General features: G+C 39.7%; 1 protein-coding gene across 2 annotated transcripts; it reads right to left on the bottom strand.

Moving 5' to 3' along the window:
- Nucleotides 1-11: 11 nt before the first annotated feature.
- On the bottom strand, nt 12-25,719 carry cep104 (centrosomal protein 104). 2 transcript variants are annotated; one of them, XM_029506826.1, is made up of 22 exons: nt 25,656-25,719; nt 23,600-23,726; nt 23,257-23,430; nt 22,841-22,979; nt 21,712-21,774; nt 20,241-20,317; nt 19,621-19,789; nt 17,620-17,775; nt 17,230-17,457; nt 16,293-16,511; nt 15,844-16,011; nt 14,815-14,988; nt 12,264-12,440; nt 9,597-9,797; nt 8,643-8,750; nt 8,223-8,310; nt 7,188-7,260; nt 6,849-6,957; nt 6,577-6,715; nt 4,593-4,660; nt 2,620-2,707; nt 12-1,502 (listed from the first exon to the last, which is right to left on the bottom strand). In XM_029506826.1, exons 2-22 carry the CDS (start codon nt 23,710-23,712, stop codon nt 1,372-1,374), a joined length of 2,862 nt encoding a protein of 953 aa, XP_029362686.1. In that variant the 5' UTR covers nt 23,713-23,726; nt 25,656-25,719; the 3' UTR covers nt 12-1,371. The 2 variants fall into 2 exon arrangements, with proteins under 2 accessions (XP_029362686.1, XP_029362687.1); XM_029506827.1 differs by lacking the exon at nt 25,656-25,719 and having other exon boundaries at nt 23,379-23,430; nt 23,600-23,632.
- Between the last annotated feature and the right edge of the window lie 423 nt (nt 25,720-26,142).

Here is a 26,142-nt window from a genome sequence, read left to right on the forward strand (position 1 = left end):
ACATGGACAGTCCTCAGATTAACAAGGCTTTATTTATTAAATACAGACAAATTTCCTGAAAAAATAGCCATTTAATGCCAAAATACAGAATGATGCGCACATAAAAACCAATGAAATATTCACTGTTGCAATAGACAGAAGCATAGTAAAGCCAGCTGATGGACTGGGGATCGCTCTCAGTTAGCCTCCTCTCACACTAAAGCTTGTTGGAGTCATCTTCCATCAAATCCAGAAGGAATATAAATATGAGCACATACAGGTGCTACGCAAAATCTGTCATATAAAGTACATTCACCTGCTTCCGCTTTCATGATTCATTCTGTTCATTTAAAATATTTAGGCTGGCAGCCTCATGAGACCAGTTCATCATATAAAAGCTGCCAACAGCCTGTAAGAGGAACGTGTCTATATCCTATTTGTTATGGCTTCTACAATGAGGGAAGTGGTATTAACCAGTCTTCTCATAAGATTCTGATTTATTGAAGGATTATTTATTGTTACTATAGTGTTTGTTTCTGGGAAGCTGATCCTGACTATATTTTAGTTTTACCTACATCCTGGATGATTTGCGGTCTCCGTCTCGTTCTTACTACTTCTTTTAGAAGCACCTGTAATTTACATCTTTGCCATAAAATCCTCATGTCTGAAGCAGCATTTAACAGCTTGTAAATAGGTAACACATTTTACTCAAAATGTTACTTTACCAATATGAAAATAGTTTAATCATGTCAAATGGCTGTAGAGGAGTTTTGTCAAGTCTAAGAAAATGACCCTGGTGATGACCAGATGATGTCATGATGATGTCACCATGTTATCTCATCTTTATAAACAAAACACCTCTACAACAGAGAGTCTTTTGGAGCTATGATTTTTTTTTTTTTTTTTTTTTTTAAATCTTGTTAGCCGTGAGTCACAGTACACTAAATCAGTTGAGTTCTGCTTTGATCTGTACAGCATTAAGTGATACATTCAACAGCATCCTGATCACATTTACCAGCCCTGCAGATGTGTGTCTGAAGCTGCTTGTGTCAGAGATCTGTTAGGGGCAGTTGAGCTGTTTCTTGTGTGTGCAGATTTTCTGTGATTGGCCAAAGCAGAACTAGAGTCTTATAACAGTTCACACTGGAAATGTAGTGTCTAATTAAGTGAGTATAATACCATGTTGTAATGCAACCTTGTACACAAGCTGCTAAGACACGTGCAGTCCTGCTCTGGTCCTGGTGCTGGCTTTTAAAATCCTCTTCCATATGTCAGTGAACACATTTTAAATCTATAGTGTCTTATCTTAAAGTGCAGACCTGCAAGAGTGTGGGACCAGGAAGTGTGGAATTACTGTGGGATGTTGGGATGTTGGGATGCTTTGAAACGCCTTCAGCGCTTCCCTGGTGTGTGTCCTCTGGCCACAGATGCCAGAGCCGGGATACGGCTGCCTCTTCCTGGAGGCCTGCTTCTAGCTCCAACTGACCAGGCCTGCTTCAGCTTAGCTCCAGCAGCAGCCATGCCTGCACACAGACACACACCCACATGGCATCACTCCACTTCGCACTTTAGCCTTTAACTTATCACATGTTGTTTTCCACTAAACAAAGAAGCCTGCATCGCCTGTGATTTGAGTATAAACAGGGAGGTTTCAGAAAAAAAGAAACGTGTTGGAAACACAGAATGTAAAGCAGTCACCTCCAAAAAGACCTTGACAGAATCAAATAATCATTGTCCCATCATTGACAGGTGCTGCTGTAATCACTTTGCTAACGCTAACCCTTCCAATGAAGGCCACTCTCATTTACCTCAGACATTTTCACATTTTCACAGAAATAATCTTCTGTGAACTGCTGCACTGTTTGAGAGTGGCGAATCGATATCAAGTCACCTCACTTGTTAAGGCTCAGATCAGCTGCCACATTTCTCACGTTTGTTGTCAGAGGAAGGAACTGTGGTGGGAGATTCACTGAAAAAAAATCCATTTAATCCATTTGTTTGATGAAAACATCAACGGTATCATCTGTCAGAAGTACTGATGTCGTCACTGAATGCTTTCTTCTGCACAAGCAACAGTGTTTATCAATATGGGCATGCATTGTTTTTGTGACGATCTTGAGAGCGAAGGTGATATTTTAACGGCTGGTGATAATAAAACTTCTACATTCAGAAACAACTAAGAAACCCTAAATATTGTGACTGAAAAATCTTCAGCAATAATTTTCTAGTGCGATTATGTTGAAAAGGACCAAATGTAACTTTGGTATCGACGCAGTTATCAGTTTTACCAGACACAGATATCCTTAAACAAAATAAATAAATAAAAAAAAAATCAACACTGCTTAGCACAAGTAGGATTCTTGTGATATGGCCTTAGTGCAGCATGACCCGGTTATTACTAACAACTTACAACCTTAACATAGTTGGGAAATATCTCTAAAAATGGATACACAAACGCCTGCTACATTAGCCTCCAAATTAAATCTGGCACTATTATTCCACGATCTGCGCTCGGAGGCAGGAAACCATAGGGGGAAAGCTGTGATATAAAATATCACCAACAAGCGTGGCTACTTTCTGTAACTCTCACACCAAGTGCTGGGGAGGTGGGTGTAAGCAGAGGCTGTATGAATGCTTTACCTTGTACTGGTTGGGTTCTCTGGGACACCACAGTCCTGCGTGCGTTTTGTTTACAGCCCTCCCTGCTCATGAGGTGAGCCTTCCAGGCCTGGAACGGGGACAAAGTAGCTCAGTGAGTCCATTGCCCTCCCTGGTACCTGCCCGGCTGGGACAACCACGGGTGACTGAAGGCCCAGTCAAGGCATGAACGGCCGCCATCCCTCCCACTAACACTGCAGTCTTTCATTGAGTCTACGCCCTGAGCCCTGGCAGCAGAAGTGTGACTTTCTGTGAATTTCTTCTTCACTAAATTGTAAGGGTGTGTGAGGTGACAGACTGCATGTTTCGAATCAGATTCTGGTGGCAGTCTGCAAGGATTGAAAATGGCTAACAGGCAAAGCACTGGAACCTGGAAACTAATGTCAAGTTTTATAAATAACCCCCAACGCTGTATCATATCAGCACAGCTCGCATCATTGATGTAGGCTGGATTCCTGTTAGATGTACCAGGTCCAGAGTATTGAATGGCTGTTCCCCCGTGCTTTTAGCCAGCATGTCTGCTGGAAAAGAGGCACATTTTACCTTCAATCCAATTATGAGGGAAGATGTTGCTGCTTTTTCACACGACATCCATCTGATCACATCGTAATCAGTAATAAACACTAAATACACTACTTCTTGGCTCCTTGGTCGTGGAGTGGTTAGAACTGTCACCCGATTGAGAAAGTTCAGGGTTTGAACACCAGTCAAGGAGCCTTTCTGGATGGAATTTGCATGGCCTCCCTGAGCGTGTGTGGGTTCCGTCTTCCTCCCACAGTCCAGAGACATAAACATTAGGTTAATTGGTAAATCTAATTGAACTTAGGTACAAAAGTAAAGGTATGGTACTGACAACCTGTCCAAGTTGTAACCTGGCCTCATCCAATGCCAGCTACATGTCGCTGTCAGCCTGTCAGCTGCAGCCCTGTACTGAGGCGGTGCACAAATGGGCACACTCATTTCATTTCCTTTGCTGCTGCAAACTGGGACAGACAGAAGCAGGACAGGTGCTGGTCAGACTGACTCCAGTCTGAAAGATGAGTTGAGTGATTCATTAGACTCCACAGCAACCGAGACAGAAGAGGAGACGAATGAAAGGGAACACTGTTGCGAGATCTTTTCAAGGGGGAGAGAATCTTGTAAACTCCACTCCCATTTCATTTCAAACTTCTTTATCACACAAAAGGTGAATGGACGCTAAAGATTAGTGATGGGTGAGCGTCCTCAAGGGCACCAAAATATGAGCACTGTTTACATCAGCACCAAAGGAACATGCAATTCTTCCTGTCGCCACATTATGCAATACAGAACATTGATGGAGGTTTGTCTGAACATATTCAGGTTTTGTAGATACCTATTTTGATTTCCACTGCAGCCTTTTTCCATTACAGGGCTGAAGAAAACTGGCTCCTGCTGGGAGAGAACCTCTAACAGTGCAGGAATCCTGAACTGTTTGATATATAATTATGTAAAAACTTAATTAATGAAATAAATACAATTAGAATTGAATCACCACAAAAAGGATCTGTGGAGTGGGGCTCAGTTTTATCTTTAAGTCTTTTTCTTAAACTAAGAGGAATGTGGAGAATGTGATGGCATTTGCTTCATCTTGAGACGAATGAAGAAGCCCATTAGGAACAAAGGCTTCTCCTCCTTTGAAGCCTCTGGAGACCAACAATGGTGCTGTTTGACCTCAACACCTGTTTGCTCCTCAACCCTCTTGTTAAGATTCCTCCAGTTTCTGTTTTGATATAAAAGAGGAGAAATAGGAAACCACACAACCCTGATTGACCACTTTTTCCCTATTATCTATGAAGTAGCTTTATACATGATACAAAATACCAAAAACAGCATCATGTATCAATTTGTACATTTCCTAAATCCAGCCTTTGTTTCACACAGTGAGATGGATAGGAGCTGATAGAGTTGGATTTCCTGCATGTACAGAATCTCACCTGCTCTCCAGGTATGAAGTTGTTGTGACACAAAGGGCAGTGGTTGGAGCCTTTACCGGAGATGGGGGCTGAAACAGAAACAGGACACCCTTAAGCTGCTTGTTTTACAATTACAGAAAATTTCCCCTTAATACTCCTGAGAAAATGATGCACAGCTGAAGAACTGAAGCACTTTAAACAACAGTGGTAAACAATCTGACCGAAATCACAATTTAAATTTCTGCTTCCTCACTGCTAACCACAGTAATGTAAAAGGCAGACAGGAAACATATGAGAAAAGAAAGAAGAAAGAGTATACGAGCCCTTTGGAATTATCTAGTTTTCTGCATTGTTTGGTTGTAAAATATGATCCGATCTTCATGTCAGTCACAAGAACACAAAGACAAACACAATCTGCTTTACCTAATACTAAACAAGCAATTATAATATTTCACGTCTTTATTGAACATATCCATTAAACTTCCACAGAAAGAGTAAGTGAACTGTTGGATTGAATAACTGGTTGAACCTCCTTTGGTAGCAATACCCGGAGTGAAGTGCTTACAGTAGCTCTTCATCAGACCTGCACAGCGCTCACAGGGTGATATCATGAACAGAGATCTAAACCAGTTCCAGTGATTTCTTCAGGTCCTTAGCCACTGATCATTCTGTGCTGTATTTTTGTGTCAACTTGACTGGGTCTACACTTCTAGGGAGAGGAGTACGAAATAGTCACCATTTTAGACAATTTGTCTAACTGGATGTTGGTGAATATCTGAAGTCTTAGGCAGCTCAACAATCCCGGACCATAGTTCATCAGAAATCTCTTTTCTGCGAGGCATGGTTCATATCAGCAGACGCTTCTTGTGAATAGCAAACTCAAAAGGCTGAGTGTATAGGTAAGTAGGTAAAGTAGCTCTACACCTTGCCCCAATCCCATTTCATAGACTGAACTCCAGTTAGCTAACTCCTGACTCCAATTAGCTAATGAGTCACTGGCCTAAAGGTTCACTTACCTTTTCCTGCAGCACTGTGAATGTTTAATGGATGTCTTCAATAAAGACATGAAATATTATTATTGTTTATTTAGTATTAGGTAAAGCACATTGTGTTTGTTTATACTTGTTCTTCACATGTAGATCAGATCATATTTTATGACCAATTAATGCAGAAAACAAAATAATTTCAAAGGGTTCATGTATCTTCTTGCCAGGCTACATGATAGAGGGAAGGAGAGGATTTTAGTAGGAGGAGAAAAGAAGAAAACCTCAACAAACTTGTCAACTGGAGATATGAATTTCTCATAAATAGATAATAAACAGTACATACAGTACAAGGCTCAAACCAAGACTGAGATATTGCTGGGTTTGTGCTGACAAGAGTGATGGTTTTTGGGCCTGGGAGTACTCAGGCTTCACAGAGGAAGAATCCTGTCACATCGGCTTGGTTTGACATTTGACCGCAGTAGCAGAGTTCCAGGCGGTAAATGTGGGTGCACAGAGAAATTGAGGGAGAAAACAAGGGCTTTCCAGCTGTGAGTTAAACAAAATCAGTCCCAAGATGAATTTTACACAGTTTTCAAAGAGATCACAGAGCCACTGGGTCAGAAATGCAAAAAGCTTTTCTAATATATGAATTGGGCCACAGCAGTAATACCACTGTGCTCTGCATTCAAGCTGCTTAACATGAGAGGCTCGGCTGGCAGTCAGTAAGTCAATATCTCTCTAACCAATTTAAACTTATTGCAAACCAAATCAAATCAAATTTATTTATATAGTGCCAAATCATAAAGTTACATCAAGGCACTTTGCAAATAGAGCAGCTCTAGACCTAACTCTTTTTGGAGTTGTTAAAGAAAAAACACTCTACAAGCAAGCACTTGGTGAAAGTGGCAAAGAAAAACACTTCTTTTAAGAGGCAGAAACCTCGGACAGAACCTGGCTCAGAGAGGGCAGCCAACCCCAACTGCTGGAAAAGTAGCATGAAGGACTAGGACAGAACTCACGGTTGCAGGCAGGACCCTGGAAATGATGATTCAGGTCTTCAGCAGCCACGGCCTCTGAGCAGCGTGGGCATTGGCTGAACTTAAACCGGCTTTCACATTCACCCAGCAAGTGCTCTGTGAGGCTGGCTATCTCAACTACCTGTGAACACAGTTTGGAACCGTACAAGAAGGCCTCAGGCTGTAACACTGATGTGGTTGTGACACAGACATCAGAGTGTCCTTACTATCAAAGAAGAAAAAGTGGCAACCCTTCTGGAAATGTGACAAGCTACCTGTCTACACTCGTCACAACGTCGCAGCATTGGACACTGTTTCCAGTAGTGAAGATCCAATCCATCTTCTGTGAATGACTCATCCTTTTTACCACAGAATATACACAAGCTGAAACGCAGGGTAGAATTGGCCTTAGTTATGGAATAACAATGACATAAATAAAATAAGTAATGCACTAAATGATATTTAACTCAACATCTCAGCCGTAAAAAGACACAACAGTGAAAATTACAGAGGCAACTGGGACATTCTTGACATGCTAAACCATAAAAAAAACATAATTTTTGCATCTCCATCTATTCCCAGTGAAAGCCTCCCCTGGGTAAAGAGTTACTTACTTATCCAGATAGTCAATCGATTGTGGGACATCTGCTTTGTCTGTTATCTTGTTCTGGGTTACTCTCGTCACAGCTGCAAAATGAAAAAGACAGCATCTTTCACTTCACTATGAATACAAAATTGTTGACCACCATTTTTAGTACAAATCAAATGAAATCATTGAATGAAAAGAAATTATAAAGACTTTAAAGAACTGTAAACTAGTTTACTGTAATGCAACACAGACAATAAGTAAATCTTGAATTTCCTTCAGGAGTAATAAAGCATCTGTCTATCTATACCACAAATACCGTATCTAGAGTTCAAGTGGTCAAACAATAATTAAGGCTGAGTAGCTGACTAAAGCGAGGGCAGCACAGCGGCATAGTGGTTAGCGCTGTTGCCCCAAAACAAGAAGGTTGCGGGCTAGGCTTCTGGGCCTGGGGCCTTTTTGTGTTTGCATGTTCTCTTGTGTGGGTTTCCTCCCACCATCCAAAGACATCATGTTTGGGTTAACTGGTGACTCTAAATTGCCTGTAGGTGTGAGCATGAGTGTGAGTATTTGTTGGTCTCTGTGTGTTGGCCCTGTGATGGACTGGTGACCTGTCCAGGGTGACTCCGGCCTCACACAGTGTGAGCTGGGAATGGGGCCAACACCCCCTCACGACCCCGAAACAGATAAGCAGTAGAAGATGAATGAATGAACCAATGAACCAACTAAAGCAAATGCAGTAAAATGTCTTTAATCCGTTTTGGAAATGCTAAATAGTATTTCAATGCTTTATGAGAAAGAAATAGGGAGAAAAGGGGTTTTCTACCACAATTGTTCACACTGATTAGCTCAAAATGTTTAATTTGAAAGTGAAGGTTCTTTATAAGAAGTCTTCAGTGATAGCGTGATCAAATACAGTGACATAGTGTTTTGTACCACAGTGATATCCCGTTATGTTTGAACCCAACCCAAATCAGACTACATGCCCAGTGTTGTGCAGTATAAAAGGAAATCAAGAATATTGCTCTTGTGTCCACTTGCTTCTTTTTAAATGTGTACCTACATGCTTTGCCAGCTCTTTGGGTCTCTTTCTCAACTTTAGGAGCTTCCTTCTTGGTCATTTGTCCTTTGGTGTTCTCACTCCCTTTTTCCTACACAAGCATAAGGAGATGTATGAAAATAAACTTCCAAAAAGAAATGTTATCACATTAGGAGAGATCTATAAAAAAAAAAAAAAAAGCTGGAAAAAAAAAAAAGGGACAAACTTCACAGACATGTTTTTTATTCAAGAGTAGAACTCCCAAGACTCTGACAATAATATAATGTACCTGTGTTGTTATCTTTTCAAATAAATAACAGGATCTCTGACCACCTAATTTCCAAGTAAGTAAAAATTATTGCAAGTCTGTGTTGAGTCGTACATAAAAATAAGTGGCCATTAAAAGAAATGATGTAATTACAGTCCGACGACAGCTCCACCTACTGTGATCTCTTTCAAGGCAGCCAGCTGCTCCTGAAGGAAGTGGATCTCTTCCTTCTCTTTCTGCCCCTCCTGCTGCCCCTCCTGCTGCCCACCTCCCTTCTTAGATGTCTGCATGAAAAGTGCCATGTCATCGGTCATCAAACTACAAAAACTTCTTTGTATCATATACTTTTTCACTGACAAGCTGTACTCTAATTATCACAGGTAAAATCATCTCACCATGCCAGCTTGTTTATTTTTTAACCGTCAGTAGAAGTCGCTCTTAGATTCAAATTAATGGGATGTCGATGAGCTGGCAACAGCTTACACAAATGAATGCTACTCAGCAGCCTGGCCAGTATGTAACGTCTAGGTCTCTAATGGAGCAAATAAGAACCTAAACTCAGCCACTGAAAGAGTCAAGAACTTCACGGTAAAACAAATGAACACCACACCAGCTTTTTGATGAAAATACATAAAATTAAAAAAGGCAGCTCATTTTGTGTTGATGAGAAACACAAGAGTACAGTTGGTGATCGCATGTTGGTGTTAAAAGAATTGCACTTTAATACATACTGCATCTGGCCTGGCTCATTTGTTTCACCCCAGAAGAAGCAGAAGAAAAGACTGCCCATGCTGGCTTTAGCAAAGGACACACTTTGTCATTTGTGGAATATGAAGCCTCCTCTTCTTTGTCAGTTACAAAAACGTTAACAGACATGACATCATGTGCACTCTTCTTCAAAGCTGAACACTTTTCAGCAAGAGAATCCTTCCATCTGCCATGTCGAGTGGTTTCTCTGTCAACATACCAGCTGCTCTCTCTAAATGCAATCACCCTAAGCCTGATAATTTAATCTAAATAATAATAATAAAAAACCCCACAGGGAATAGAGGAGCAAATATACATTTCTGGACGTGAAGAAGGTGCCCACTATCAATGAAAAATTCATAGAGGAAAAAAACACTTCTTGCCTGAGTCTCTACCAGCTTTCCGTCAATCTTGGCAAAACCATCAAAGAGGGTTTTGTAGAGGAAGTTCTTTCGTGCAGCAGAATCGTTGGGTGGAAGGTAGCTGAGAACAGCACCTCTGTGCTGCTGGTACATGAATAGGATGATGCGCACTGCCAACTCTCGAACTGCTTTTGCACTGTGCCCGAACGCTGCTGTACAGAACTACAGTAACAGGAGAAAAGACTTTATCAAGACTGGTGTTCGAGCAATTTTGCAAATTCAGTGTTCTAAATCTTTTAGAAATAACATAACAACATAACATCAAACTTGCCTTTTCTTAACAAAAATATGCTGGGACAACAAGCAGGCCACGTGAATTTGTTAAAGTATGACTATAACAGACATAAAAATTGGTTAAATTAAACAGCGACATTCTACAGGAAAGTGATAATCATGACGTAAAAAGAGCCCATTACCCAGCATAATCTCTACAAGCACAATAGCTATTCCGCAGTGCAGGGCATTAAGATCCAAAGGTAAACTGTGTACAAAGGTCTCTCATCCCTCACTCAGTAGTCTCAGGGGCAGCTTTCTATTATTCCCTGTTGTCTTTGTCGAGCACATCTCATTTTAATTACAGGAAATTCAATCACCCCCTTTTTTCTCTCTGGCTCCTGCTTCAGACCAGGGCTCCCTGGTTACAGTGGAGGAAAAAGGAAAAATGTTCAAACTATAGCTAGGCTATCACTGCAGGACTGTAAAAGGACTTGTCTGATGAGCTAAAAAGAGTTGATGAAAACAGATACAGATTTTATTTGCCAAGTTCTTTGAGTTTATTCAATTCGTTAAAAAACTGCCTGTGTGTAACTTCTTTGTGTTTGAGAACAGATTAAAAGCATAGTATTTGATCTATGCAGGCTTCCATGTATATTTGGCAGTTAAATCCTAACTTATTCTTATTTTGGAGGGTAGTTTTGATTTGATTTGAAACAGGAAGCTGGAAATCCAAATTGATTTGTGAACTCCCCAACTTTCTCTTTCTCTTGTACATACTTGAATATCTAGTTTATCTGCCCCTGTGTGGTAGATCAAACCTGATTAGCATAGTGGCTTATCATAATACATTATAAATAAAGGAATTACCTTCATAGAGCACTCAATCAGGAAAAACATACTACTAATGAATAGAACTTCAGTTTGTTTACAAAATAACCTTTATCATTCGTGGCACTTTGGAAACCCCTTTTGAGATTGTCATCAATGGACATGACAGAATTATATAATATCAGCTGACTTGCCAAGTACAGCTTTATAGTTTCACCACTCTACTCTGACCTTGTCATCAATAAGCTATTATTGTTGCTCACTATCTTTTATGTCTTTTAATAGCACTCTACCATCTAGAGACTGCTGTGTGTGAAAAAGGAGTCCATCTGGTTCTTCATTCTGATATTAGATGTGGACACAACTGAAGCGCCAGACTCGCATTTGTGTTTGTAGCGCTGCTACATAGTGATTGGCTGATTAGATGAATGACAGAAGGTATATAGATGTTCCTAATGTAGTGTTCATTATATTTAACAACCTATTCCAATTGAAATAAAATCTTCAAATGAAACCAAAGTATTGAGTGTATGAATGAAGAGAAGCTATGGCCTGGGGCACATTGCAGCTGTCATGTTGTATCTCAATCTAGACTCTAATCTATGTTTCCCAAGCAAACACGGGGGTCAAAACACATAAAAGGAGACAGGTGCTGAGCAAGCATGTTCAAACATGCAAATACAGGCCACCCAGCACCACCACTGTGGCTTTGGCTTCTAAAGGCATAGAAAACTCCAGCACAAACCTAACAATTTGTTCTCACTGATAAAAGCCACACAGAGCCAAGAGAAGGGTTGAGTGGATGGGGATGGGCCAAGGAAACATCGTAAACTAGAGAGTGAAGAGCAGGAACATTGGTGGCCCTGCTCAGCATGGTCAACAGTTGTAGAGTTTGCATGTAAATATTAGATCGCTGCTGGGAAAGGCAGGAGAAAAGAGATATAATGTGGCTGCCAATGGTGACAACATTGACTCAGCTGACTTGAGCGGTCTGACAGCCTGTCTGGGTGAACTGAATGGTCACAGTAATAAAGGGTGTGACTGCTCTCCTATCCATTAGTCACACAGCAATTACTAAGCCAAAGGGAATGGAAAAATCCACTCAACAATCAATACAATTAACTGGAATAACACAAATATTACAGTGTGCATGCATATCACAAGCAGTATATGTGCTATCATGTTGTCAAAGGTACATTAGTTCTTGCTATTTCTAGGCTGGAAAGTATAACAGGAAGTTTGACAACAGAAGCTGTTAACAGATTTAGTTAAGAAATCATTGAAATCAAATTTGGCAGTCATACGGTTATATTTTGTTCTGCTAACATTTTTTATAATATTACATTTCACTTCATTTTTGAGATTTCACATTTAAAAGTGGCCAAAATGTTCAACATATAGTATAGTATAGTCTCATAGAATGAGACTTCTTTTAGATGGCATAATGATTATCTCATGGAAAAAAATTGCATTGACCAAAGTTGCCTCTGTTAAGACCGTCAAATATTAATTTCTGAGAGAAAAAAACTGATAATTAACTCACAGATTTGAGATAACAGGTTTGTTTTTGGTTTTTTTTTTTACCATCATGACATTGTCCAGGGTGAAGCCAGAGTTCTCTGTGCCCAGTTCAGCCAGGAGCTTCTCAACAAGTTCAGCTCGACTCTGAGCCAGACGAGAGGGGAAGTTGGATTTGAAAGGCTTCACCAACTCAACAGGGATTACATGCAGGGCCCGTACATCCTTCAAAAGAGCAATTTCCTAAAAAGGGGCACATAAGAAAGGCTCTGATTATAAAATATACAGCGTTAAAATCTTGAAGTACCTTTACAGACTTACACCTTTAGATTAAAGAATGCATGTGCTAAAGGGCACTAACAGTAAAAATCTGTGCAGTGCTCAACACATTCATCATTTGTCACTCAACACAACTACCTGGAGACAAGTCATAACAGAAAGTACACATATGTGATGGAAAAAAGCCCTTGAGGAAACTTCTCCTAGTTATATGCCATTTCAGCAGCATCAGGTGAGTGGAATGCATGTTGGAAACATGGGACACATACACACACATACACACACACGTACACATGGAATTTGTCCTCAAAATACAAAGAAGCATTCAGTCATTGCTCTAATCAACGCCTAAGCAAATCCAGAAGGGCTTGGTGATGATTTCAGAGAGCTGAGACTGTTAGTAACAGCCCACACAGTTTTGACACAAGTTTGCAACTTGGTTCCTCCTAACTACAGTAGTGCATAATGAAGCATGTAGACAATGAGTCCCTTGTAATCAATCTAATGTTAGAAAACCATCTTAAGACACATCAAATTGCATTTTTAAATATGCACAATAGCTTTCACACATGAACATGGTAATTCTTTTATTATTGTGAATAATTCATTGAATAAAAAATTTAATCCTGATTAATAATATTGGTTTCATTCTAAGTGCGTATTTTTCACTCTCTCAAGGAAATAAAACATTTACCTGAATTCAGGAATTCTGAGATAAACCAATAAAACTTTCAAGTACACACAGGTGACAGTTGTCTTTGGTGTAAATTAGGATTTTATGTGTTGCAGCAATTCCCTTTGGTTGCTTACAGGGGAGCTTTTAAACAAGGCACCTCACTCAGTGCTAAATGTAGACCAGAGGAACTGATTCATTAAACTGTGATATGGTCATTAGTTATTACAGAGTGTTTATAGCTATTAGTTTGAAAAGCACTTCTGCATCACAGTAAGTATACATCTGTAGCCCTCGCTGTTTATGAAACACTAAGCTGCAGAGTTGTCCATTTAATTCCGGATGATAAACCTTATAAAACAACAAGGAAACTCTTTCAGACCCACAGAAGACCGGCAACAATTCACTTTAGTGAGAGGGCTGTTTGTCAAAAATGCATTTTATACATCATTCATTCTTTCATCTTCTACCACTTCTCTGTTTCCAATTCGGGGTGGGTGCTGGAGCCAATCCCAGCCCACACTGGGCGAGGGCGGGTTACACTCTGGACAGGCCACTAGTCCATCACAGGGCCAACACACAGAGACAGACAGAGACCAACAACCACTCGCACTCATGCTCAGACCAATCAACCTAAACATACCTGTCTTTGGACAGTGGGAGGAAACTGGAGTAACCGGAGGAACCCCACACAAGCATGGGGAGAACATGCAAACTCTACACAGAAGGCCACTATGTCGCCGTGCTGCCCATGTTTTATATATAATAAGATTAATTACAACAATAACTTTATTTGAAAAAGTAAAAAACAGCAGTTTACAAAGTGCGTCACAAAACATAACACAACACAAATAAAAACCAGTCACAATTGCATAAACCGTAAGACATGGACTGATATAAATCAATAAATTCACACGATGCTTCTGTGACATATCATATGGGTAGTAATGGTATGAAGTGAAGATATTTTCTACTCTGAACTGAAGGCAAGACATTTTTTCAGAAATCCAGCCAGTTGAAAGTTTAATAATTAACAGGTGGGCCTGTTAAAGCTTAGTATTAAATTAGTATTATGAAAGATGTGGCATTCATTCATTATTGCACAATTCAGCTGTGATCTAATTGCTTTTTTAGACCGCAACAGATCCACCCTCATCTGCAGCATGAATTAAGACCTTTAGTACTGTACATGCTTTATTTTATTTATTTGTGTGTTTTGGCACGCACACTGTTGATTTATTGGTACATTGCTGTATACATTTAATTTTAATGTGTTTGTCTTTGCTCTCATGCTGTCTTGGTAACAGCTCCACCCATGTATGGCCCATCTCATGGGAAAGGAAGGGCTACAAAAGTCATCTGTGTTTGTGAAAAGATGACAGGCGAGAGTTCAACCCTGGTATGTGGAGGAATCACTGCTACTTCAAATGTGAAACATATAACCATAAAGAAATTAGAATACGTACGAGTTCTTTAGGGGCCTAAATCTACTGGTTTTCTTTATAGAACAAGGTTTTGTTGTTTTATAGTAAAAAAAGAAAAAGAAAGAAGGAGCTGACTCTTTGCTTTTTTTCTCAGCTAGCCTGCTAAGGAGGCAGAGGACAGGCTGACAAGAAGTGCAGGTGTATGGAAACAAGTATTAAACATTCAGTTGCGCTCCAGTACCTGTATGAAGGCAGTAGCAGTGCGTCGGAGGCGGCTGGCTGAGTCTCCAGTCCTGGCCTGCAGGTTGGGCCAGGTCTGCTCCAAGCAGTAGGTCATCTCAGTCCGGCCCAACCCCAGACCTAGGATCAGCTGGCTCAGCATTAGCTGCAGCAGCTTCAAGGAGGCCTGGAAAACCTGAGGAGAGAGAGACTTCCTCAGAAAACCAGGGTACCAGGGTGATGTCATCTTGCAGATGATGGTAATGTTTAGTTATAATGTATAGAAGGAGAGGTGTGAGAAGAAGTTGTGAGGTACACTCTTTTTTACCCACTAACAAACAAACTACAGTTGAAAGTAGGGATGAAAACTAGCCTGTTTCTTACTGCAAATTTGGGTCATCAAAGCATTATCAATTTGCAGCATCCATCATAAACATTTTATCATTTTGTAAGTGTTGGGGTTAAAAACAGACTACAAAGACCTTCAACAAACACACTGGGCTACTACAAACACAGAATATAGTTGTATGAAATAGACCACTGAGTTGCCAGAGAAAAGTACATTTAATATAAGCTAAACTCAAACTTTCATTGAGCAGCAAACTAACCAACTAACATTTTAAAGGATTATTCTGTATATCAAAGCAGAGAGGAAAATCAATTGCCAGAATTATATTAATACTATTAATACTCTTTTCTTTAAACATACAAGCTGTGGACGGCCTCCACAGAGGTTACAAGGCCATCCTTGTCAAAATTGTTTGTCCAAGGAAGCCAGCTCTGGGAGCAGGAACTGGGGTCGCATATGGCACAGCGGCAACATTGTTAAATGTTTGTATGTGTAATTGTGTGCTTATGCTTTAACAAGATGACTGTTAATTCTATTTGTAAGAGGAATCTAGAGAAGACAAGCTAAAATACTTTAACGGTAACAAATTCATATTCATCAAAATATTCCATACTCCTTAATAGTGCTGCTTTTTTGTTTAGATTAGCTTTAGCATTCACAGCATTCTCCCTGAGACAGCTTGGTTTAGAGAGAATGGCTCACCGATGATACTTTATCCAGAAGAGCCTTCTTGACCAAGAAGACTGCACCTCTTATCATGTTTCTCAGCTCCTCCTTGGGCGTGGTGGGTGATATCTCCAAAAGCCTCTTGTGCACAGCCAGCAAAGCATCTTCTCTGTTTGACCAGGTTTTAGAATATGCACAAGCCACCTAGTAAAAAAGGACAATGAGTGGCCAAGGTTTTGTCACAGATCTCTATTCACATCTCCTGTAATATACATAGATTATAGATCTATAAAAACATATTAGTCAGTTTCATTATATTTTAATATCGCATGTCATTTGTAACCAATTTGAATTTGGGTGTGAATGAGTTTATTGTGGGAGTATATAAACATACTGCATTCTACTGACTATCTTAAAGGAAGTCCAAAAAAATTACTTGGCTTAGCTAATCATGTTTTATTTTATCATCTCTCTTTTTTTCTTACCAGGCTTTCTCCATAAACCTCTATTGGAAGTCCAGCCTCTCTCTGGGCTTTCTCTGTCAGAGGTTCTGGCTCTCTACCCATCTCAGGGCTGGTTGGACTTCTGTGAGCCTCAGGTCGGGGGGAGTACTGCACAGATGGGCTCTGTGTGGCCTCAACTGGACAGTCTTTCCTATGGGAAAGGGCTGGCAGTGGCCTCTCATCATAAGGAACACTGTTGAGCTATTAAACAAGACCAAAGCATATGTATTTGTAATTTGGGATAACACATTTACATAAATAATCTTATTCAACTTCCATATCATATTGTTTTAATTTACAGGTACTGCAAAAGTAAACACCAAAATATATTTTCTACAGACCCCTCAGTTGAATTTCTAAGAGAAGGATGTTAATCCTTCTGAAATATTCATCACCTCTCTCCTTGTTCTTTTCACTAACTCTCACTAGCATGTGCTCACTGAATAGGGAGATCGTGAAACATCATGAGGACAATGGGTGCCAAACCCATGCTCCATCCAGTCCAAACTATCTCCTGTGCTGCGAGACCAATTGGCACTCTGCAGCCTCACATGATGTTCAAAGCCATGCCTGGAAGCCAGGTTAGCAGCCGCTGGAGTCATCCAACTGTTGTACACTTTTAATTAAATAGTGTAACCTAAACCTGCAGTTGGACCAGGGGCCTGTCTCAGTGAACAGGGAATAAAAACTCCTGCTACTCATCATCTCCCTGTGCACTCTGTGTTTCAACACTACAGGGGCTTAAGAGAGGATGCTCCTAAGTGCTAAATTGGGTTAAAACATCTCCTCAATTATATGCGATTCCATGCAAAGACAAAAAATACAGGTATAACTATAAGCAACTGGATCACTGGACAAGTTGTTACGGCTTTAAGTGTCTCCTGGTGTTCATCAGCACAATGGATATTTTTGCACTTACATCTATCTTGGGGTGAGCAGCAGGTGTGCAAATTGTTTCAGGTCGGCTGCTCTGTTTGTCCACAACAGTTTCTGCGACCATCAGTTGACTGTGAGGAGTGCTAATTTTTTTCGCCTTCCTAATTATGTCTGTGGACATGAGGGACTTGGCAGGGAGTGAACAGTGACTTGGTGAAGGTAGAAGGGAGGGATGACACTGGAGTGGCAATGTATCTACTGCCCTTGCAATCTGGTACACAGTACAAAGAAAGAACAGAGGGAGATTTAGGCAGATCAGGTCATTATTTAAAACTGCACTTGAATGAAAAGTTTACATAATCAAATCCAACCCAGTTTATGCACATCACCATATAATCTTTTCCAGAGGAGCCATCAGTGGTTGGTGACTGACCATTGTCATGTCCAACAGGTTGTGGACTTCCAGCTGCTGGTAAACACTCCTCCTGTACTCCTCCATCAGTTCCTTCTTCTTCTTAGCCAGGTCATAGTCCTCCTTTTCTATTGCACATCGCTTCTCCACATCATATCGAGCCAAACGCTCCCCCACCTGAAGAGACAATGACCGTGATGCATTGAGCCTACAATGTATGACATGTATGTTGACACCAGCTGGGATTCAAACTATGGCTCATGTGTCCACATGAGTATTTGGAGAGTGCAATGTTACTGGCCAAAACGATGACCATTATTGTAAACTTAGAAGAACATTTACATACAAATTATTTAACCCTGATATCATGCCATAGTTGGATTTGGGCATGAACTCTGACTTTACACTAGCATTTCTGCCCCACACAATGACATAGTCAGTAATAACATGGAGTGTGCCACATGCTGAATCACTGAGATTTACAGAATGGAAATTTGACAACACCTTCCAGAAAGTCAGGCTTGTAACCTCTTTGGAAGGAAATTCCATTAAAGTGAATTTAGTTGCTAACCAGGCGCCAAGCAACACAGTCTTAGGTTAAATGCTTTGTGATTCTTTAGAAAACTGATACAAATGTCTCAGACATATCAAATATTTCAAACATGTAGCTTCAATGAAGCTCATAAAACCTGTGTAAAATAAAATTTAGTAGGCAGGTAGCCATTCTTTTGTCCTGTCTTCTCTCTGTCATGAGTTAATAGATATCATGTAACACCACAAAGCCTCCCCTGACATCCTGTGGGTGCGATGACAAGGGATTTTCAGCATGAATACCTTGGCAACTGCTTTGTGCACCATACTAATATGCCATACTAACAAGGTGCTAGTGTGTGTGCTATCTGGTTACAGGATGGCCCATGGTTGGGTGTGGGAGACACGCTACCAAAGGACCATCAGCTGTCGAGCTTATTAAGAATTCATGGTCAGCATGGTAACACTGCATACAAAGAAGGCCAGTGACAGGAATCTGAACAATGTTTAACAACTACTGTTACAAACAGCAGTGAAAATACAATGGACATTTAAGGAAAAGAAAAATACAATACCAATTATCCTGTAAATCAGTAAAATATATCTTGTCTCCAGAGCTTAGTGCACATGGTCTGGAAGTAAACTCCTTCCTATTACACTATTAAAAAATGAGATTTGTTGGCACTACTTATTTAGATCACTTGTATATTATAATAAAAAAACTTTTATTATTTATTATAGCCATGTCAGTAGTAGCCACTGACAGACAACCTGTGTTCAAAGTAAAGCACATAGTCTGGAATTAAGTAAAAGGCATGTGAGTCTGTGTGTCTGTGTGATCACATATCACTTGTTTGTAGTAAAACAAAGTCACATTCTCTAAACCTCATTAACACAACAATGCAAATGCCATACCTAAATACTTGAGCCCAGCCTTCAAACGCAGCTTGGAAACATGACTTCATCAGTTTTTCAGCCACAGACGTCTGTTTTATTAGTTTACACTTCTGCTGCGAGGGAATATATTCTTTGTGTGAATGAAGTGAAATGAATAAAATCGGTAAAAACTGCTGAGTGATAAAATCGATACAATTTTCATTCCTGCATGATCAATATGAGGCTCGGGGTAGGAGGAGATAAGCTTTAGCTTATCTTATCAATAAATACAGACAAGTACTGACTTGAAACACAGGCACCAGGCAATGTAGCTCTGACAATGATCACAGATCCACTTGCATAAACTACTGGAAATCTCTAATCAACACATTACATTTCATTTCATTTCATTTGTTCAGTCTTTGCAAGGTTTTAAACATTCATTCCAAAAACGACTTAAAGACCTTCTTAAACAGTCAGTAAGACACAAAGACAGTAAAATACTCTCAGTTCAGTAAGAACGCATCCTTGTACTTATGGGGTATTTTGCTCAACCATGTGAGCAAATATTTGGAGTCAGTGTCACCCTGGTCAGCGTCTCAAAGGCTATAGTACCTTTTGCAGGTCAGCAATGGCCTGCTTCAGATTCTTGGCCTGTTCGTATTTCTCCTGCTGGACCATTTCCTGCTTCTTCTGGTCCAGGTGACGGATGATGTGAGCAACTTCAGGGTCCTGGTACATGTCAAAAGCCAAGTCATCCAAGGGGGAAAAAGACTCACATTTGCTGGGCAGACACAGGACACAAACACAACCGATATTTGATGGATTAAATAACTGAAACAATAAAACTCTAGATAATCACAAAGTTCTGTTAGAGTGTGTCATGTGTGAATATAGGAAGAAAATGTCAAATAAATGTATCATCATCAATTCAATGTGCTAGCATTGTGCAATTTCCTGATCAAAGCGAAAAAACACTGACTGACCCCCCCCCCCCTCCCCCCTCCAGGGCAGAGACCCTGAGGTGAAATGTCCCTTGGGGGTTGATGTATTAATGGGAAAAAAAAAGAAAAATCTTTCGAAATGTGTTTTCCTCTTTCCACAGGCTGCCACCTGCATTTCCTTCAAATGCAAGTGACCATGAATGCTTTGGTTGGCTTTGAGAATAAATGACTTAGTTGAACAATGTTATGGTCACAAGACAAAGACACCAGGGTTCAATGGCCTAGCCTCACCCCATGAAGGTCGTGTCCAAGGCGGCTTCCAGCTGACTACTATTGAGGTAGTGTTCAATCAGCTGCTCTCTGCTTGGCTGGGGGTAAACAGATGGACAAATTACACACACATGCATATGTGCTCTTGTATTTCTGTTCATAGGAAGATCTGCACATTGTTGCCTAATTGTAATACCTTCGAGGCAACCTTTCATTTCACCCCTTTTCTGAAATTAAAATTAACGAAAACACTTTTGGTAAGTGACAATCCACCAGAATGCCTTCACCAAAAACTACTTGGACATCAAAAAAGCTGTAAGGCAAGTGTTTACATAGCACTGTTACAAGCCAAAATGTCAAGTAGCCAATTATTTGTACTCTATTTATTTACTGTTAGCTTGCAGCACTTCATGAGCACGAAACCAGTTGTTAATGAACAACACCTCCTACTCTTGGCCATTACAGAATTCAAAATTCTTCTTAAAGGTTCAAAAGAAATTTCAATTCAAAGAGACAAGTAAGACCAAAGAAATCTTTATGTCCAGATAGATGCTTTTTTCTCTCTATTTGGGAAATCTGAGCCATTGACCATGTTTTCACTCTGCACATACACAACGGTATCCCTCCACAAGACTAAACCAACTTCCATCTATAAAGCAGATATAAGAGAACAAGATCTAGTTGCCCCTCCAGGCAAGATCTCTGCTTTGGTGGAGGTGCTCAGAGTTGGATTAATGGAGAAACAATGCACAGCTTGTTCACTGGAATCTGCTCAAGTGTGTGTCCTTGTCTTTCTGTGTCTCTGTTTCTGAATGTGTACGTGTTTTAAGGTGCTCACTATCCTCCAGGAGCTGTCCGTCTGCAGGACTATCTGATTACACTGGCTGACTAAAGGCCTCCTGTGTGATTACATACTGCCCTCCCTTTGTGTCTCATTACTACATTCCTGACACATATCCCCAAGTCTACTCACACAAACACCATTCAGGTAAACATGTGCATATATATAATATATGATGTCTGTGGAGCAGTGAAGATAAATAAACACAACATAAAACCCCCATAGAATATGACATTATCCAGTGTGCCTCTCTAAGTAACTATTTGGAGATATGCTGAATCAAAAGTCAATAACATATTCCCAAAAAGTTTAACTTTATTTAGGGCATTTGTAATAGACTAGCATTAGGTTCTGTAGGTATTCATACTATTCTGTCAATCCCCAGCCCTTCTTTTACTCTGTATTCTAAGAAAAGAGCAGAATAACCTGTGAGTTTTTTTTTTGTTTGTTTCAATGTTTTCTTTAACTGATTCCCATTTGAACATGCGAACATCTATAACTGTCAGCAATGATAACTCATCAGTCAATGCCTTTCTGAGTGACTGTGATGACAGAGCAGTATTTCACAAAATCACAATGCAACAGCACCACCTGCTGCTATGCAGAGGTGCATTTAGTGATGTGTAGATGATGTGGAGAGTGGCTACCCACTATTGTGTTGAAGGCATTGCCATCCAGGGACTCTCCAAGAACATTAATGGCCACCAAAGACACCTGAAATCACAACAGATGCTGGTGAGTGATCTGAACAAGCAAGACTGGGAGAAAAAAAAACAAACAAATATATATATATATATATACATACATACATACATACATGTATTGACATATATGTATATGTCAATACATGATGGATGAGCACTGAGCAGATAATGGTGGAATGACTTTCTTGTTGAAAATAGTTTCCTATAAAAGGGCCTATTCATTTATTTGATGGCTGTTAAAAACCACAGCAAACAGAACATACCTGTCCCATGAAATTACTGATATTGATATTCAATTCTTTAGCATGCATAAATTTATATAGATTATATAAATTTATAAAGAGTTTGGTCGAGACCTGCTATATGTAAAGTGCCTTGATGTAACTTTGTTATGATTTGGCGCTATACAAATAAATCTGATTTGATTTGATTTGATTTGATAAATGGAAATGACTATCAGAGATGCAGGATGGATTGTGTTGGTTTTAGTCTTTCATTGAAAATGCTAAATAATGTGTAATTAGGGTTGTAAGCCATAAGGTGACATCAGAAAATTCATTATGAATTAAATCAAAAAGGAATTGCTAAATACAAAGAATGCCACACAGATAATATTTAACTACCAACTGAACAAATACTGTAATGCTCAAAAATCTGCCTCAGTTGGAGTGCTCGTTAGAACTGTCTCACATCACTACTATAGCTCATGATCATGAGACTATCAAATATTATGTGAGTGAGGTGCTCCCATCAATGTTGCTATTGGATACCAGGCTGACAGCTGTTGAAGTGCTGCCACTGTGAGCATCATGCAACAGAAATCAAGTCAAAATAATGAATACCTATTATGATCTGAACCCCTATTGCTTAAAAGAATTAGAATTTCTTTTTTATTTCTTGGAAAAAAAAACTTTTATAGACATATATAAAGCCTATTAAGGTTGTTTTTTTTTTCAACACACAAACACACACAATTAGAATAGGACAGTCGTTAATATATACTGTTCACAGTCTGGATCAATTTTCTGTAACAGACCAGACAATCAAAATTAAATTGCAACCATTTGATACAGTACCTGATTGTAGTGATTGTAAATGTTGACATGATTCTTATGGAAGGTCATTCTCAGGTATGTTCCAATAGCATCAACATGGACTGACTTCAGCTCCCGAGCTTTGAAACCTGTCTTTTCATTGTCTGACAAAGACACATACCTGTGGCGAGAGCACAGTGTTACTTGTCTAATTTCTCTGCGGTCATACAGTTTAACACATTAAAATGCACTGTTTTATTTTAATACATATTGAATGCTCACCAGAAAAAGACAGAAGAGGATAATGGTCATTTGATCACTTCTTAACTATGATCTTTGTTTATTTTTGTGTACGCTATAACATCCCACTCTCCCACACCATCTAGCATTAACCCATATGTTTTAGTTAAAATACACATCAGGGCCAAAACTGAGTCTGGCCTGGTTTGCAGTCACACCCGAGTCTCCGAAGTTGCCCTGGGAACCCTGTGCCACTGGTTTCAGGGAGCGTGTCTCCAATGTGGAACTCGACCTTAGCTGGGATTAGGAACTGGTGGGCCAGCAGTTGAAGCTTCCTCACCCTACTTCTCTCCACCAGCTGGAGGGTGATGTGTTGAGGGTAAGAGCACAGCCTGCAGAATATATGATTCACATAATATTGAGGTTTTTTTTAAAGAGGAAAAGACTTTGTTTTTATCTATGCATTTATTTTTGACTAGAAATCTTAGAAAAAAAAAAAAGCTGTTTAAAATAAATGTCTGTATTACTTTTTCTTGTTGCCAAAGTGCTTTGTTTATGTACCTGTTGGATCTCCAGCCATTGACTGTGGGTGCATGGACCATGAGTTCCTTGGCAGTGAAGTTGTCCTCATGACTTGAAGAGTTGACCACGATGAATCCTATCTTCCTGGGCATGCCTCTGATGGACACTGAGAGAACGCAAATATAATATAATTAATATATTAATCTAATCTAATGCAAATGCAATTCTGCTTCTTTTAAATATGCCAGGACAATCCATGTTTTTAATGAACACCTGTAAGTTAGACTGTGAACGTTTGTTCGACACCTAACATACAGTGGTATGAAAAAGTATGTGAACCCTTTGGAATTATCCAGTTTTCTGCATTAACTGTAATAATAAAATGTGATTCAATGTACATTCATTCATTCATTCATCTTCAACCGCTTATCCGTTTCCGGATCGTCATGTTTTACTAACATGACATTAAAATTTCATGTGTTTAATGAATACATCCATCAAAGATTCACACTGCTGGTGGACAAAGTAAGTAAACCCTTATATTAATGACTCCCAAAAAAGAGTCAAGAGTTAGCAAACCTTCATTTCAGACAATGAAACAAGATTGGGGCAAGGTGTAGAGCTACTTTGACCTATAAAAAATACTCAAACCTTTTGTGTTTTCTATTCACAAGAAGCACCTGCTGCTGTGAATCATGCCTGGACTGACTGGAACGGGTTACAAGTCATCTCACAGACTTTAGGTATTCACCAATCTACAGTTAGACAAATTGTCTGCAAACGGAGACTATGTAATATTTTAGGTACTCTCCCTAAAGGTGGAGACCCACTCAAGTTGACACCAAAAACAGCACAAAATGCTCAGTGAGGTAAAACAGAACCCTGGTCTAACAGCTGAAGACTTGAAGAAAAATCACTGGAACTGGTTTAGATCTCTGTTCACGAGTCTACCACATGCGAAACACTGAACATGTGTGGTGTCCATGGCGTCACACGGTGTTGCACACCCGAAACTTGCCAAAGACCATCTTTAAATTTCACAATGTTACAGGGAAATTTTTGTGGACTAATAAAATAAAGGTTGAATTTTTTGGGAAGAAGTGCTATGTAAGCCATAAAGACAGCACTGCATACCTGCGTGACGCCTTCATCCCAACAGTGAAGTATAGTGGAGGGAGCATCATGATTTGGGGCGGCTTTCCCACCTCTAGGCCTGGACAGTTTGCCATTATCAAGGGGAAAATGAATTCCTAAGCTTGCCAAGATATCCTACAGGATAATGTCAGGGTGGCTCCAAATACAAGGGTTCACTTACTTTTTTCCAATAGCACTGCTAATGTTTAATATATGTTAAAGCAGATTGTGTTTGTCTGTTCTTGGGACTTAGATGTACTTTGGATCACATTTTATGACCAATTAATGCAGATAGTAGATATTCCAACGGGTTCACATACTCTTTCTTGCCACTGTATGGGCTTTATTACTCTGAATTAAAACACTGGAGAAATACATAGGTCTCTTAAAGCAATGATAAAAACTATAATTTTAGTAACAAAAAAAGGAAGTCACCCTTATCCGACTATTTAGCCAACCACATTTCTGACGCATTTACACTAATTACAGCAAGACGAAATATATTGAATATTTATGCAACACAAATTTGGTGCTCAGAAACTTAACAGTGATTTATAGTTTAAAAGTAATTACAATACAAAAAGGTTATTTCATTCTATGAATAAAATAGCATTAGGATTATAAAATACGGTTTAGTTTGGTAGCAAATAATGCATGCAAATAACTAAGTGTACAAAATGGCTGTAGGTTAAAGGCAAAGGCAGAAAATATTAACCCCCACCCCCACCCCCACAAAACAGAGGCGTCCTTTTCGCCACTTCAGCATGTTGGGCGGTGGGCTTAGCTAACAGTTAAGACCTCAACCCCCCCAACACAGCTAGCCTAACAGTAGCTAAGTATTTTCACATGCTAAAATCCAATAAATGCCCTGACAGCTGTCATTCGCTGGTTCCTGACCTTTATTTGAGTAATACTTGGAGTAAGAAAATGTTTCTTTCCTCCTGTAGCAGAGATATCTTACCACAAACATCACCGTAACGTTGACAGACCGTACTCCTGTTCCATCACCATAACCACCGTTGACAACAACCAACGCGGTCATGCGCAGTGGTAGTATTACGTCAGTCGCAATGGATTGTGGTTGATTTAGTTTTTACAGTGTCGTTAGCGCAACGGCTGTTTTAAGCCCGGTCGTGCCGGGATACGTACACACGCCTGGTTGCATACGTGCTGTTGTTTTTTTTTTTTTTGTTTGTTTGTTTGTTTTTTTAAGTACACACAAGGACGATGGTTATATTCGTAAATATTAAAAAATGTGTGTTGTTTAAAAATGCTTTCCACAACTTCTTCCTGGTGCACGGAGATCTGCAGCAAGCGGCCAATGAAAGAAGCGATAATGCATCGGGAAGTAAAACAGCTCTACAAAATAAAGCCACAAGAGATGCTCCTACTAAATACCTTTAAATTAACTAATTCCTGTTCAACTATTTATATAAAGTACTTTCGAC

The sequence above is a fragment of the Echeneis naucrates genome, chromosome 7 (genome assembly GCF_900963305.1).
Source record: "Echeneis naucrates chromosome 7, fEcheNa1.1, whole genome shotgun sequence".
NCBI classification, from domain to species: domain Eukaryota; kingdom Metazoa; phylum Chordata; class Actinopteri; order Carangiformes; family Echeneidae; genus Echeneis; species Echeneis naucrates.